The following is a 17,366-nucleotide window of genomic DNA, read 5'->3' on the forward strand; positions in this document are numbered from 1 at the left end:
TGATATAGACCTTACTGTGATAGTAAAATGTAAAACAAATGACTCTGCAAAGCACATTATTACAGCTAAATCAGTAACAAGGTTAAAATATTAAACCTATATTTTCAAACTGTGGTGCACAGAGATAATGATGAAGTCTAATGTAACAAACTTGTTCTGATTACTGTTTAGCACGAGCCAACGTCCAGATTTCAGTTGGGGTTACCTAATTTTGTGTTCAGAAAAGGATGTGGTGTAGTCTGTTTAAATATGGTCAGTTTAGGAAGGGGGAGGTATTATTAATCAGGTGCTGGTTTAAACGTCTGTTTAATTAATTGTAAAAAAAAAAAAAGAAAAAGAAAAACAGAAAGAATGAAAAGTATGCTTGAAGATATTTGCCTATGTCTATAAAAATAAATAAATGTGATCTTACTGGATGCCTATTTGCTTTTCTTGCGGTAGAGTAGTTGTAGGACCATGTGACCATTTCATAGACCGTTCAGCTGTAGATACTATCTGATACGGTTTGCTTAAGTGTGTGTTCAGCGAGTGTTGATGAGTAATGCAACATGACTTTGATAAACAATTAAAATATAATGGGTTTTTTTAGTGACGGATTTATTATTGAGTATTTTTTGAGCTGGTTGAGATTACCAAAGGGTATATTGTTAAAGCAGTGAATGTGACATTCGACTAATATTCACAGGTAGTGAATCATTGCCTGTAATGCACAAGGATTTACCATTAAGTGTATAATATATATATAATATATATATATACAAACTCTGGGTGGGTTACTGCCTTTTCTTTATCCTGATTGTTTAGGCTGGAGCAATGTCAAGGTGGACTCCCTGTCCTCCACCAATATCCATTAAAGCATAATGAAGGGACACGTTCTCCAATGCAAATAAAACTGTACTAAAGGGTCAGTAAAGTTTTATTTTCATTGCAGCACGTGTCCCTTCGTTATGCTATATATATATATATATATATATATATATATATATATATATATATATATATATATATATATATGCAGTATTATTTGCATTTTTAAGGTAGCTGTTCTTTTATTTATTTTGCGAAGACCTTACTGAACACTGTTCATAGCACATTCTTTTTATACAATTCTTTCATAATGCTTTCACTTCAGTAATAAAACACTTAAACAGAAACAGAGCTGTTCTATTGTAGGAGAGGTTATTATGAATCTCTACTTCCACTCCAGCCACAATTACTCCCTGTGCTCGGGGAATAAAGCCATAGAAATAGTTACATATCTCTCAGTGGGATAAGAAATGCACAACTCATGCCACAAGAACAGTAAAAATTGTAGTTTCTTGTTCTGCAGCTTGCATTGTATAAAATAAATTTGTGACGCTCTTAAATGTCAACTTGACCCAACAGAGAGCTATTTAAGAGGGTCACAAATTGCTTATATGGTATACTAAGGCGAAAAGAGGAAATACAGATTGTCCCATTGACTTTAAGTAGTACTTGCTTTGGAGTTCTTACTCTGGATATATGGAAATAATTGTGAGAGTAATGTTTCCATGCATAGTGATTTAGCACTTAAGTTATATATTGTGTATATCTTTCCTTCCCTGAATTTTAACGGAATGCTTTTGCTTTCTAGATTCTGTGTACTTTCATTAGATACATGGCTATTAGTGCCCTAAAGCAAGGCATGAACTAGAGAACTGTGAAGGTCTTTGATACTCATATCTTAATACTACAAATTATGAAAGTGTATTTATAGTCAAAACTTATTTTTTTTAGGTTAGATACAGTGGTGAGGTGATAGAAGGCTTCACACGTTTGTATTGTTGTTTGTGGGCAGTTCACCCTCTCTATTTGTAACCCAGTTATTATTGCTCACTGCCTGGAAATTTTGGCAATTTCAAAGTGTATTTAACAGTGGTAACTGTCTATTCTGCAGTGTCTACATCATTCAGTACTGCATGCTATGTTTATCTTACACCACAGTAGGGACATCAAGTAAAATGATCAGGGAGTACATAAGACTGCTCCTTCTGATCACTGATTCTATTTGTGGTCACACAGGCTGTCCTTTACTCACCTGACCATTTCAAAACAGTTAACAGATAAAAAAAGGGCTACCATGATTTTGGAGAAATGTATACAATGGCTACAACAATTCTGTTAAAATGCTTTAATTGCTAAAAAGAAGAATTATTACAATCAAGTTTGCTAATAAAACTCATTATACATGCAGAACTACTTTTCTAGGTTATTATTAAATGGCTTTACTAGTCAATTATCTTCCTTGCCCTCATCTTGGGACATTAGTTCTAGGTTGTTTTCAGCAGATGTCTCTTGCTACTTAAAACAATTAAAAATTGTAACTCTCACCATACTAGCACTAAATTCTAAAGTGTCTGTTACAATTTACCACCTTCCTTAACACCCCTCTACCTGGTGGTAGCCTGACCCCTAAAACAGTACCTATTAGGTATATCAGAGCAAAATAAAAACAAAACGTATGCAGCACATCTCTGCAATACATGCATGTTTCCTTAAATTTCATTCCTCTAAAGACCATGCAAATACAGAATAAAAAATACCCATTGATCTGCAAGAAACTTACTCTGCTCCTGAACTGAAAACAAACATTTGAAAAAAATTTGGAAACATACTAAGACCATTCACTCACAACTTAAAGGGTAATCATGCTATAGTTTCAAGTAGGGATGGGCTTTATGTTTGGGTCGAACATGAGTTTGACTCGAACATTGGCTGTTCCTTCGCCTGTTCCCCAAATTGGGGTGTCCGCGCCAAATTTGAAAGCCGCGGAACTCCCTTTAAAAGTCTATGGGAGAAATCAAAAGTGCTAATTTTAAAGGTTAATATACAAGTCATTGTCTTAAAAAGTGTTTGGGGACCTGGGTCCTGCCCCAGGGGACATGTATCAATGCAAAAAAAAGTTTTAAAAATGGCCGTTTACATAAACGAGTGTCCCCGCCCGCTCTGACACCACGAGGAAAGCCATAGGGAAGTCCCCGTGCGTCAGAGGGGGCGGGGTCACCGGAATGCTGCGCCCTCCATTATATAAGAGCTGTCACCTGAACAGAAACGTCACACAGCAGGAGACTCCCATTGAGGCAGATCATCCTGAGGATGAAGCGGAGAAGAAGAAGCTAGAAGAAGATGCCAGACGTGAAGACCAGAGGAAGAAGCAGAGGAAGATAGAGGAAGAAGCAGGGGAAGAACAAGATGGAGGAAGAAGAAGAACACAGAAGGAAGACCAGAAGAAGATGGAAGAAGAAGCGGGGAAAGAAGAAGACATTAAGGAATTGTCAAAAACCGTCTGTTGTCTTTTTTAACATTTTTGATACTTTTTTTGTGAAATGGTAGGGGTACAGCTGTACCACATTACCAATTCACACAGGGGAGCAGGATATGGGGGTCCCCTTGTTAAAGGGGGCTTCCAGATTCCGATAAGCCCCCCCGCCTGCAGACCTCCATAACCACCGGGCAAGGGTTGTGGGGATGAGGCCTTTTTCCACATCAACATGGGAACAAGGTGCTTTGGGGGGCTACCACAAAGCACCCTCCCAATGTTGAGGGCACGTGGCCTGGTATGGTTCAGGGGGGGTGCTCTCTCGTCCCCCTCTTTTCCTGTGGCCTGCCAGGTTGCGTGCTCGGATAAGGGTCTGGTATGGATTTTTGGGGAGAACTCCACGCCATTTTTTAAAACATTTTGGCGCGGGGTTCCCCTTAATATCCATACCAGACCTGAAGGACCTGGTATGGAATTTGGGGGACCCCACTCATTTAAAAAAAAAAATTGGTTTGAGGTTCCCCTGTGGGGGAATCCCATGCCGTTTTTATCAATGAACTTTTATGTGTATTGCCGGGACAGACAATTCATTATAGCCAAGAGTACTTTTAAATTACCGTATTTATCAGCGTATAACATGCACTTTTTCCCCCTTAAAATCAGGGGAAAGTCATGGGTTTGTGTTATATGCTGATCCCCACTGATCCCCCACTGATTTTAGGGAAAGGAGCGAACGGAGCTGAGATACACAAAGCCGAAATACACTCGGCTTTATTCGGCTCCGCTCACAGTGCCGCCCACCTCCACTGATTGCGAGAGGAGCGAGCACCACTGACATACAGAAAGCCAAATGTACTTCGGCTAGCCTCGGCTCCTCTTGCAGTCCCACCCCTGACTGTGAGCAGAGCCGACACTAGCTGAAGTACATTTCGGCTTTCTGTATGTCAGCGGTGCTCGCTCCTCTCGCAATCAGTGGAAGTGGGCGTGACTGTGAGAGGAGCCGAGTAAAGCCGAAGTACGCTCGGCTTTCTGTATCCTGGCTCTGCTCGCTCCTCTCCATCAGTGCCAAATTTAAAACAGGGAAATACTGCAAAGAGACTGGCAAGGCTGCAAAGGCACTGGGCAAGGCTGCAGAAGGACACTGGGCAAGGCTACAATGATGGAAAAGGCTGCAGATGGACACTGGGCTAGGCTACAATGATGGACAAGGCTGCAGATGGACACTGATAAGGCTGCATTGATGGGCATTTTAATGTACTTTTTTTCCTTAAACTTCCCTCCTGAAAGTTTCTTTCCTTAAAATTCCCTCCTAAACTTGGGGTGCGTGTTATACGCCGATAAATACGGTACTTTTTTTGCTTTAGTAATTTCATTTTGCCATCAGACTGTTCTAAACATGGGACACATGCGCCACCTTACAGGCATGCTATAGACACCCCCAGGTACGAAATTTTAAGAAATATTACACTTTTATTGTTTCACTTTAAGCATTTTTAAAATCACTGCTCCCGAAAAAACTGCAATTTTTAAAACTTTTTTTTGCATTGCTACATGTCCCCTGGGGCAGGACCCAGGTCCCCAAACACTTTTTAAGACAATACCATGCATATGAGCCTTTAAAATTAGCACTTTTGATTTCTCATGTTCGTGTCCCATAGACTTTAACGGTGTTCGCGTGTTCAAACTAATTTTTTGCCTGTTCGCATGTTCTGGTGCAAACCAAATGGGGGAGTGATCGGCCCAACCCTAGTTCCAAGATACACACTGGGAGGACTAATTACTTTCCTTGAGATAACACAGGAAGTGTGCACAGGACAGTTCTGAATTTCTGATGAGATCAACAGGTAATTTTTTTTGCACTTATTGAACAGCTATGCATAACAAAACATTTTAAAACATTTTAAAATGGCATGTTTAACAGACCAAATGGGAGCAAATAAGAGAAGTTAACCACTAGTTGACCAGCTCCCAAAGATATACTGCGACAGGTCGGCTCTCCTGCGCGAATCAACATACCTGTATGTCAGTCGATGCAGGGAGGATAGCAGGCGCCGTGGGAGTGTGTACACGGGTCCCGTGGACTCAGTGTCTGCTGGCAACCCGCGATCGGGGTGAGGAGACGTAGAATGGGGAACTGCAAGGCGATTCCCCATTCTGCCTAGAGAGATCTACTGTTCTCAGTGATTGAGAAGTTTAATCTCTGTCATGTTTCAGTGAGCCCATCCCCCCTACAGTTAGTACACACCCAGAGAACACACTTAACCCCTTGATTGACCCGTAGTGTTAACCCCTTCCCTTCCAGTATAATTTTTACATTGATCGGTGCATTTTTATAGCACTGAACAATGTAATAATGTCACTGGTCCCCAAAAAGTGTAATTTGGGGTCAGATTTGTCCAGCGCAATGTCACAGTCTAAAGATCTAAAAATTGCAGATCACCGCCATTACCAGTAAAAGCAAAAAAAATAAAAAATAGAAGTCCTTAAATCTATCCCATAGTTAGTAGACTTGATAACTTTTGCACAAACTAATCAATATATGCCTATTGTAATTTTTTTTTTACCAAAAATATGTAGAAGAATATACTTTGGCCCAAACCGATGAATACTTTTTACATTTTTTTTTATTTTGGATATGTATTATAGCAAAAAGTAAAAAAAAAAACTGTTGGCCTTTTGTTTATAGTGCAAAAAATGAAAACTGCAGAGGTAATCAAATACCACCAAAATGAAGCTCTATTTGTGGGTAAAAAAGGACATCAATTTTGTTTGGGTACAGCTTTGCACAACCGCGCAATTGTCGGTTAAAGTGATGCAGTGCCGTATCACAAAAAATGGCCTGATCATTAAGGGTGTAAATCCTTCTTGGACTGAAGTTGTTAAAATGATTGTAAAGGTTAGTTTTTTCCTATAAAATATTAAACATGTTATACTTACCTGCTCTGTTGAAGTGAATTTGCACAGGGCAGCCCAGATCCTCCTTTTCTCGGGTCCCTCTTCTGTGCTCCTGGTCCCTCCCTCCTGTTTAGTGCCCCAACAGCTAGCGGCTTGCTATGGGGGCACCTGAGCTGAGTCATAGCTCCCTATGTCCATTCAGACACGGAGCCCCGACCTGGCCCTGCCCCCTCTCCCCCCTGACTTGCTAGCTGACTTTGATTGACAGTAGTGGGAGGCAATGGCACCGCTGCTGTGTCTCAGCCAATTGGGAAGGAGAATATCGGACAGCTAAGACACTCGTGGACATTGCTGGACAGAGAGGGACCTCAGGTAAGTATTAGGGGGGCCGAGGGGGGCTGCTGCACACAGAAGCTTTTTATCTTAATGCATAGAATGCATTAAGATAAAAAAAAACTGACTTTACAACACCTTTAATTTGTCAGGGTTTACAGGGTTAAACTTTAACTTTTAATTTCCTACCCAATGCATAACCATTAGGTAATCCCTAAATACTTAACATTGAACACTCAAAGTGCAACTGTGAAGTGAAAACAAAGCAAGAAAACTGAAAACATGAAAAGAAAACTAATAGAGCAACCTTAACTAAAGACTGGAAAGCTTTATTAGATTACAATTTTGTTTATTACACTTCAAATAATGGGTTAACTTTTTATAGTGGAAATTCTTTACAGAAATAAATTGGATTGTGTTGTCTTTAAGTGTTGTATAAATTATTTTGGTGATTTTATATGTAAAAAATGTCCTAGGCAAATGCAACCCCTTACTATTTGAAAATGTTCTAATTTTTGTTGATGCACCAGATTCTAGTATTGAGCTATAAAAAGTAAACCCATAACCTAGAATGATATTCTTGAGAAAAACAAAACACTTTTGAGCAATAAATGCATAACTTTCACATGAATAGATGAACTACAGTATATAATAAGTAGTACAGTTGATTAAAGTACCCAGAGTTTTCTTAATGAGACTCGGTGTACCACGAAGGACCGAGGAGTGACTTCCACTTTTATTGCTCCTTTGAGACAGTAGAATAAAAGGAAGGTAAAATAAATTTGACCGTAATTGTGTAATCATTGAGAATTTATCTGAAAAGTGCAGCCGCTAGCAAACTTCAGGGTGTGCTGCAGAACTACTAATAATGTTTTGTGGAGAGCTTAGAAAAAATGTCTGTATGTGAAACACTCACATACTGCTTGTGATTGGTAATTGTTGAAGAGAATACAATCATAAATTAGTTACATTAAATTAATACAGCAAAGTATTTTTCATGAAAAGCTACCTATATCACTGTAAAGGTAAATAACATTACAAGCCACTGAACTGACGGCAAAGCAGTATAGCGGAAATTTTGATTTTCATTGTTCTTAACATATGAATCAATGAAAATGTCTGCTTTTAGTTATGTTAATTTATGCAAACATAGCTTGCTGAATCTTAATATCCTGCCCTGCAAGAATCTGGATATGCAGTACTAAATTATTGTAATATTGTAGCATTACTCATGAAAAATGAATATTAGACCCTCGGTTTAACTTTATACTCTTTGGGTCTGCTGTCACTTCAACTTAAGTGTCGGGGATCAGAGGTCATCCGGAATCTAACTGGTACTGCCCTGTCAACTGCCCAACCTCATGCATATGGGTTGATTTATTAAAGCAGTAGAAAATTCACTTAGTCCACTGAAATTGTGTTCATTTTTAATCAACAAATCATTTGAACTGGAAATTATTTTGTACATGATTAGATATTTAAAGTGAACTAAGGTTTAAAGGGAAACTAAAGTCCAAAATAGTTAATTTTCCTTCAATGGCTTGACATTCCTCACCAGCACCAGCATATTCTATCTGGCTTCTTCCTAGTACTGGGCTGCTGGCGCAGAACGATGTCACTCCTGCGTATGTACAGGTGTTAGGTCATCCTAGTGCTCAGGGTCTGTGCCAGATACTAAACTGAGCTTCACTGAGTGTACATTCTGAAAAGACTGCAAGCAGGCAGGTAGGTTTATTTTATTGCAGAAGAGGCATTGCATGTCTCTTCTATAATATAAAGTCAACCTGCTTGCAATCTATAAAATTATTCCTACCACCTCTCAGGTCGAGTATGTGCACAACAGAGATAATAAACAGAACTTTGTAGAAAAGAGGTGTATAGACAGCCAAAAGACCTACCTAAAGTACTACATTTTATGCTTAGCCAATTAAACTTTCACTTTCTTTTTGCACTTAGACATTTACAGGGGGATTTTAAAAACTAGCAATCCTTCCTTGCATGTTATTGAGTGAATGAAGTAAATATAAATTCAGATTTCATTTACACATTGTGGAATAAGTTGACATGTATTTTAATAAAGTATACATTGGTTTTGGGGCACACTTATGCTGCGTACAAATTATCAGAATTTCTGAAAACCAAACCGTGGATTTATTTCCGAGCGACATTGGGTGAAACTTGTCTTACATACACCCGGTCGCACAAATGTTTTTGGAAACTCTGATCGGCAAGAACGCGCTGGCGTACAACGCGTACGATGAGCCAAGAAAAATGAAGTTCAATGGCCAGTGTGTCTCTTCTGTTTGATTCCGAGCATGCATGGACTTTTGTGCATTGGAATTGTATACACAAGGTCAGAATTTATGATAATGGATTTTGTTGTCGGAAAATTTGAGATCCAGCTCTCAAATTTTTGGTGTCAGAAATTCCGACATAAAATGTCCGATGGAGCCTACACACGGTCAACATTTCCAACAACAAGCTCACATCGAACATTTGTTGTCGGAAATTCTGATCGTGTGTACACGGCCTTTGACAGATCACTCACATTCATAGCAGATAGGGAACATGCACAGAAGGAACACCTAGTCAGAATAATCCTTAAAATGGCACAGACAGCCAGAGTACACAGTCAGATCACACACAGTGGGATAACATGCAATGCATACTATATATATATATATATATATATATATAATGTATGTATAGAGAGAGAGAGAGAGAGAGAGAGAGAGAGAGATATTAATTGGGAGTACATGCAGAGAGAAATCTGTTTACATATGACTAATCTTGAGCTTCCACTTATTAACACTTGCAAAAATGTAAAATACATATATTTTACCATGTATTAGAAGCAAGCTGTAAATGATTTTCCTTTTGCAAGCATGGCAAATAGACAGTGCATGTCGGGTACATGGTAATTTCAAATGGCAATCAAAACATACAGAGAGTTTCCAGCATGCTCTTAACACATTGGGGTTGATTTACTAAAACTGGAGAGTGAAAAATCTGGGGCAGCTGTTCATGATAGACAATCAGCTTCTAACTTCAGCTTGTTCAATTAAGCTTTGACAATAAACCTGGAAGCGGATTTCTTTGCAGAGCTACACCAGATTTTGCACTCACTAGTTTTAGTAAATTAACCCCATTGCCATTACTTTTATATTCTAGTTAAAGCCCAATTCCAGTTATCTAGTTTTGCAATGTTGACACGCATTAGTAAACCTGTGTAATTTGGTGGAGATGTTTTTTTTTTTATATATATTATTAGGAAAACTGGCACAAAATGGTAAAAATAATGCTCATTTTGCTTTTTTTTATTCCTACCTAAAACCCAACAATGCTGACAAAAATGGCTTTATTTTTAATGTTACTTAAAACACACTGACCATGATGATTAGCCCTGACCTTGGTCTTTGAACCTAACGCAGACCTTGAAACTGACCTAGATCAAACAATCTAGCTATTTTTTCTTTATTTCATTTTTTTTCCTACATCTTTTTTGTTTTTGTTTACACACTTCTCCTCTAGCAAATAGAAAAAGTTACTATGTATCATTTTCTCCTTTCAAAAGGAGAAAGTGTACAGGAGTGAGCTGTAACATGACTGATCAATGTGATAGCCAATTACAGGCAACCACAGAGCTCATGTGATTAAGAGTCATTCGTCCCAGCCCCTGATCATTAGTAGGTGATCCGAAGCTGTAGGTGACAGGTCGGTCTCTGTGCTCGGTGCTCCCAGCACATACTCAGGTGCGCACATATGCGCCCCTATGGAAAAAGACCCACTTCAGGGAGGCTGCATGTGTGTGTACGCTTGGCAGAAGGGGGTTAAAGTACAGTTGAGCAACTTTTGGTCCCTTAATGAATGCAATGTGAATTTCAGCTTGTCTATTATTTGATTTGTTGACTTTTGTAATTCGCTTATTTGATATTGGATTGATTTGTAACTAATGATATGCTGTAACTATTGCTAACCATAGCATCTTTTCTGCTTCTTTACTGCTATAATAATATTGTGTTTTGCTGATATAAATTTGCATGCATCTCATTCCATCTCTTTTCTTGTGTGCAACGTCAGTTATTTATTAATTCATTCAGCGTTTCCTGGATTTTTAATAGCAGACTGCACACCTATAATTTACCAATTGTTTTATTATTGCTGAATGGAATACTATTGACCTTTGCACTGCTGGAGAAAGATACTGCTCATTGCATTGTTTAATAAATGAATATACTTTTCATGACTTTTATAGTTTTTTTTTTTTAATAACATATGCAGTTAATAGGATATTGTACTGTTTTTATATTACTAAATGTGCAAAATAGGCTGCTGATTGTCATGAACAATTACCATACTGAATATTAATGATTCATCAGTCTGCATATTTTCAGCAAGGCTTTGAAAACACGGGGAGGGACAGTACAAAACTAGTCATATAATCTTAGGCTATAGGGCCAAATAAACTTCACAAACATAATGGAGGATATTTTTGCATTCTCAAGTAATAGCCATAGCTCACTACTTGTTGTTGATGCCCTGTGTGACCTCCACTAACAAACAACATCCTGCTTATATGCAAAGGATACGCAACAGGGTTGTCAGAGGGTTCTCTTGTTAGATGCTGACTAGAAAAAAATGATATATGGTTGCATTAGGTTTCATTTTCCAGGCTAAGAAAATTGTCAACAAGTACAGAAAATACCTGATGATCTTGCCAGAAATGCAGTGTTATTGTCACTTCCAGAGAGACAGACTGAAAATAAACCACTGTGAACAGAAACAATAGGATATTGCAAAGTGCCTTGTTAATTCTTTGATACTGTGCTGGGCAACACTGCCCAACTCAGCCCAATGCATATGGTATGAGTGGGTCCTTATACAAGTTAAAATAGATTCTCAATCAGCCACTTGATAAACCTCCATAGCATATAGGACATCTTATTAATTATGTAATAAAGTGCAGAATTGTCATATTAAAACAATAACGTTCCTCCTAAGCTGGTGACCTAAGCTGCTAATGACATTTTACTGCTCTTCTATTGAGGACATACTGGTGTACTATATTTTGGTCTGATATTCCATTGCTCAATGATACTGACAGGTTCTTCAGAAAATTAAAAGCACAACATAGAAAATGATTTGCTTTCAACTCCCTTTGGATGATATATTCAGTTCCACCTGTTGTTTTCTTAGAGCAAATTATTGCAAAAGATTGTTTACATTTAGGCCATATCTATTTGAATTGATGCCCCCTGGTAGGTGCAGGAATATTAAAATAGGGATAAAAAGATTTAGAGATTTCTTTCCAAGTAATATAATGCAAACAATTAGTGGATAACACTTTTTGTCTTTTAGTAATTAATAATTGTGATTAGTACAACAGTGTGCATCTATAATAATGGTAAATAGACTTATGGCCTAGTGTTACATTTTAAAGTGGTAATTGATATTTTAAATATATTTATTATTTTGGGTATTCATTTATCTTATCTATGAAGGTGTGGGTTGGGGGAGGACCATTGTGGGGTGTTGTGTCGTGTTTATGTGTTTACAGCATTGTTTCAGGAGTGGCATTCAAATTTCATTGTACCTTTTTATAAGATGACAATAAAGGCATCAAACTAACCCCTCTTTTTGCTGTGCTTTTCTCAGGTCTCATGTCAGATTCTGAAACCCAATTACTCACCAACCAGACTGACCCAAGTGCGTCCTTTCTATCTTCAGTTCAGATGAGAAAGATAATGGATCAGTTAACCCAAGCTGTGTACCAGCTTATGATTGAGTGAGTATTCGCTTCATTTTATAAATAGAAATATATTTTATATATAGAACAGGGTAAAATCAACTCCTATGTAAAAAAAAGAAGATATATATATATATATATATATATATATATATATATATATATATATATATATATAAAATCATTTTCTTTTCAGTACCATTTAAAACTGAACAACTGGGTTGTTTTACAAGGTAGTGGCTCACATATAACTTTAACAGCCATTGACAGCAGAAAGCTGTCATGTATATAAGCGGTAGACATGTGCATTCGTTTTCGTCCGAATGCATTTTCGTCCGAATTTCAGCTATTTTCGTTTTCGTTTTGACAAATGATAACGAAAGCACATAATCCGAAAAACGAAAGATCCGACATAAATAAATGCTTTATTTTCATTTTCATTGTTACAACAATTCGATATAGAATAGGAGATTCGACGTGACTCTGACAATAACAATCTGTCTATAGAACCTGTGGTCGAATGTGCCTAACCTTACCTCTATTAGTCCAAGATTATATAGAGAAAATATTCGACAGAGAAAAAAGATTTGACAGAGAGAAAAGATTCTGCAAGTTACTGTCTTAAAAAGTGTTTGGGGACCCGGGTCCTGCCCCAGGGGACATGTATCAATGCAAAAAAAAGTTTTAAAAACGGCCGTTTTTTCGGGAGCAGTGGTTTTAATAATGATTAAAGTGAAACAATAAAAGTGTAATATTCCTTTAAATTTCGTAGGGGGGGGGGGGGGTGTCTATAGTATGCATGTGAAGGGGCACATGTTTCTGGTGCTTAGAACTGTCCCTGCACAAAGTGTCATTTATGCAGGAAAAAAAGTCCTTTAAAATCACTCGCAGCTATTATGAATTGTCGGCTCCGTAATACAGAGAACACTCATTGAAAGTCATTGATAAAAAAATAAATAAATAAATAAAAAGCGTGGGGGTCCCCCAAATTCATTAACCAGGCCCTTCAGGTCTGGTATGGATATTAAGGGGAACCCTGCCTCAAATTTAAGAAAAAAATTGACGTGGGATTCATCCTAAATATCCATAACCAGACCCTTCAGGTCTGGTATGGATATTAAGGGGAACCCCGCGTCAAATTTAAAAAAAAATTGACGTGGGGGTCCCCCTAAAAATCCATACCAGACCCTTTATCCGAGCACGCAACCTGGCAGGCCACAGGAAAAGAGGGGGGACGCGAGAGCGGCCCCTCCTCCCTCCTGAACCGTACCAGGCCACATGCCCTCAACATTGGGAGGATGCTTTGGGGGTCTGTGACCCCTCAAAGCACCTTGTCCCCATGTTGATGAGGACAAGGGCCTCATCCCCACAACCCTGGCCGGTGGTTGTGGGGGTCTGCGGGCGGGGGGCTTATCAGAATCTGGAAGCCCCCTTTAACAAGGGGACCCCCAGATCCCAGCCCCCCCTGTTTGAAATGGTAAGGGGGTACAAAAGTACCCCTACCATTTCACAAAGAAAGTGTAAAAAATTGTTAAATAAGACAAACACACTTTTGAAAAATTCCTTTATTAAAAATAAAAAAAATAAAAAAAAGATTCCAGTGGTGGTAATCCACTCTTGCTATCCAGCGACGGACGATCATCTCTCCAGCGATGGCTCATCTGAATCAGCGCAGCGAATCCATCCTTCTTCTGTCTCAACGGAGGAGACACTGCAGGGATTCCGGCGGCCTGACATTTCTTATATACGGAGGGCGGGGCCACCCGTCACCTGACCCCGCCCCCTCTGACGCAAGGGGAAACCCGGGGTTCCCTGTGACGTATGGGTGACCCCGCACCCCTCTGATGTAACACAGACAGGTTTCCGTTACGTCAAATTTTTTCTTAAATTTGAGGCAGGGTTCCCCTTAATATCCATACCAGACCTGAAGGGCCTGGTAATTGAATTTGGGGGACCCCCACGCTTTTTTTTTAATTTATTTTTTTATCAATGACTTTCAATGAGTGTTCTCTGTATTACGGAGCCAACAATTCATAATAGCTGCGAGTGATTTTAAAGGACTTTTTTTCCTGCATAAATGACACTTTGTGCAGGGACAGTTCTAAGCACCAGACACATGCACCCCTTCACAGGCATACTATAGACAACCCCCCCCCCCCTACGAAATTTAAAGGAATATTACACTTTTATTGTTTCACTTTAATCATTATTAAAATCACTGCTCCCGAAAAAACAGCCGTTTTTAAAACTTTTTTTTGCATTGATCCATGTCCCCTGGGGCAGGACCCAGGTCCCAAACACTTTTGAGGACAGTAACTTGCAAATTAGTCTTTAAAATTAGCACTTTAAATTTTGAACGTTGAAGTCCCATAGACTTTAATAGGGTTCTAAAGTTCACACGAAGTATGCTATATACTAGCTCCGTCGAATCTTCTTTATACATTCGACAGACACCATAAGCCTTCAAAGACAGATTCGACCGTAATTCATGTGGATTTTCGGACGAATGCAATTTTTGAACGAAAAACGAAATAAATAAAAACAAATTTCGGGAGTAACTAAATAAATTAATTTTTCGGACGAAAACGAAATTCCGAAACGAAATATTTTACTCTGCACATGTCTAATAAGCGGTAGTAATGCCTAATGTTCAGCTGCTGCCAAATGTGTAACTGTTTGGACTCTCAACTGAAGACTTGAATGGTCAAGGTTCACAAAGGTTCACAAGCCTTAAACTCATCTCTATTAGTAGCTCTTCTCTAGTTAGTAGAGAGGTGCCTTTTATCATTGGTGGTCAGTGGAGAAATGCACCCTTATGTTGGTGGTCAGTGGAGAAGTAGCCCTTACATTAGTACCCAGTGAAGGAGTGCCCCATTACAAATTAGAGAAGAAGATGCCTCTTAGATTGGTGATGAGTTAGGAAGTACTTCACTTGAGAGGAGACCCCTTGCCTTGGGTAATTTTGCACTTCACTTTTAGTAATCAAGACTATGTTTTCCAGTACAGTCTGAAATCTCTCCTGCTGGAAGTTATGGGCTCTAGGGAGATGCCTAAACTATCCTGCATATAAACTCCCACTAAATATATGGTAGGATTTTCTGTGCAGGAACAGTTTAGTACTCCTGTGTGTGAGAATGAATATATACACAATACAAAGGGGTATAATCATAAAAAATAAATAAATGACCTAGCAATTTACCCAGTGAAAGTGTGAAAATGTTAGGCTATTTCCTGTGCTGAATGAAAGTTCAGAAACAGAAAATACTGTATTTGGCCACTAGATTTTACTAAATATCATAGGATTCTGTGTCCAGGCTGTATACTGGCCCTTAATTTCTGTCTGGTTATGTTAGAAGTTTAACCACTTCAGCCCCAGAATATTTGGCTGCTCAATGACCAGGCCATTTTTTGCGATACGGCACTCTGTCACTTTAATTGACAATTGCGCAGTCATGCGACGATGTACCCAAATAAAATTGACGTGTTTTTCACACAAATGGAGCTTTCTTTTAGTGGTATTTGATCACCTCTGCGGTTTTTATTTTTTGCGCTATAAACAAAAGAAGAGCGACAATTTTGAAAAAAACGCAATGAGGTTATTTACGAAAAGGCAAATCCACTGTGCACTCAAAGTGCACTTGGAAGTGCAGTCACTCTAAATCTAAGGGGTAGATCTGAAATTAATTAAAGCTCTGCTGATTTTATCATCCAATCATATGCAAGCTAAAAGGCTGTTTTTTTTTTCTTGCATGTCCGCCTCAGATTTACAGCGACTTTACTTCCAAGTGCACTTGCAGTGCAAAGTGGATTTTCCTTTAGTAAATAACCTCAATATCTTTTAATTTTTGCTATAATAAATATCCCAAATGTTTTTTAAAAAAATATTGTTTTCCTCAGTTTAGGCCGATATGTATTCTCCTACATATTTTTGGTACAAAAAATTGTAATAGGCATATATTGATTGGTTTGCGCAAAAGTTATAGCGTCCACAAAATAGGGGATAGATTTATGGCATTTTTATTATTATTATTTTTTTTACTAGTACTAGGGCGATCTGTGATTTTTATTGGGACTGCAATATTGCAGCAGACAAACTGGACACTTTTGACACATTTTTGTGACCATTAATCATCGATCAGTGCTATAAAAATGCACTGATTATTATATAAATGGAGTCGATCAAGGGGTTAACTGTGTTCCCTCACGATGTTCTAACTGTAGGGGGGATAAGACTGTCTAGGAGGAGAGAGAGATCGGTGTTCATACTTAGTATGAACACACGATCTATCTCAACTCCCATGAAAGAACCGAGATTTGTGTGTTTACACACAGAGATCCCAGTTCTCGCTCTGTCACAAGCGATTGCAGATTTCTGGCGGTCGTCGCACCCGCCAGGCACTTGCACCGGTTCTGGGCACATGTGTGGCCTAGTGGCCAAAAGGAAAAGTGACGTAAGGTAACGTCGATTTGCCCAGCCGAGGCAACCTGCCACAGTAAAACTGCGGCGGCTTGTCCGGAAGTGGTTAAGGACCAATTAAAGGGCAATGCTTAAAGCAGAACATGTCTGGGATGATAACTGTTACAAATACTGTTGTGCCTATGTTGGCTCTCAGTTGAACTGTCATGCCATCAAACAGCTGGTACCATAGCTGATCACTTGTGCGGCACCATGGCAACTATAGACCAAACAAAGACTATGGTGGCCGCTTCCTTGTCTGTAAAGGATAAGTGGGTTTAGTTATGCTTTTAAGGTGGTCCTAAAGGCATTAAGGTAACACACCTTCTGAGCACTATCCACCCCCCCCCCCTCCCCTTATACATACCTGAGCCAATTCTCAATCCAGAGAGAGAAATTACATGTGGCATTTTCTCTACTGAAGACATGTAGACCGCGAAGTGACTGGAAAGAGCGTTTAGAAGGTCATAACTGCGACATTCAATAATGGGTGAAAATAGTGTAAATTTTATTTTATTTACATTTTTAACTTGAAAATGAAGCATAAAAAGTTAGATAAACAAATTGAGGTCACCTAGCAAGACTTCATCCTCATGTTAGTATTTTATACTAAATTTATGGTATTATTTTATCCTTCCCTCTTTCTTACTGTATTG

General features: G+C 38.7%; 1 protein-coding gene across 1 annotated transcript in view; it reads left to right on the forward strand.

The window, feature by feature from the left end:
- The window catches only part of LOC143983065 (uncharacterized), a 695,051-nt gene that overhangs the window by 466,819 nt on the left and 210,866 nt on the right, over positions 1-17,366 (forward strand). Inside the window, exon 80 of the mRNA XM_077482312.1 lies at positions 12,164-12,293. Coding sequence (XP_077338438.1) covers positions 12,164-12,293 — 130 coding nt within the window. The remainder of the gene's footprint in view (positions 1-12,163; positions 12,294-17,366) is intronic.

The sequence above is a fragment of the Lithobates pipiens genome, unplaced genomic scaffold (assembly GCF_037356315.1).
Source record: "Lithobates pipiens isolate NorthernLeopardFrog02 unplaced genomic scaffold, aLitPip1_a1.2 Scaffold_16, whole genome shotgun sequence".
Classification (NCBI taxonomy): Eukaryota; Metazoa; Chordata; class Amphibia; order Anura; family Ranidae; genus Lithobates; species Lithobates pipiens.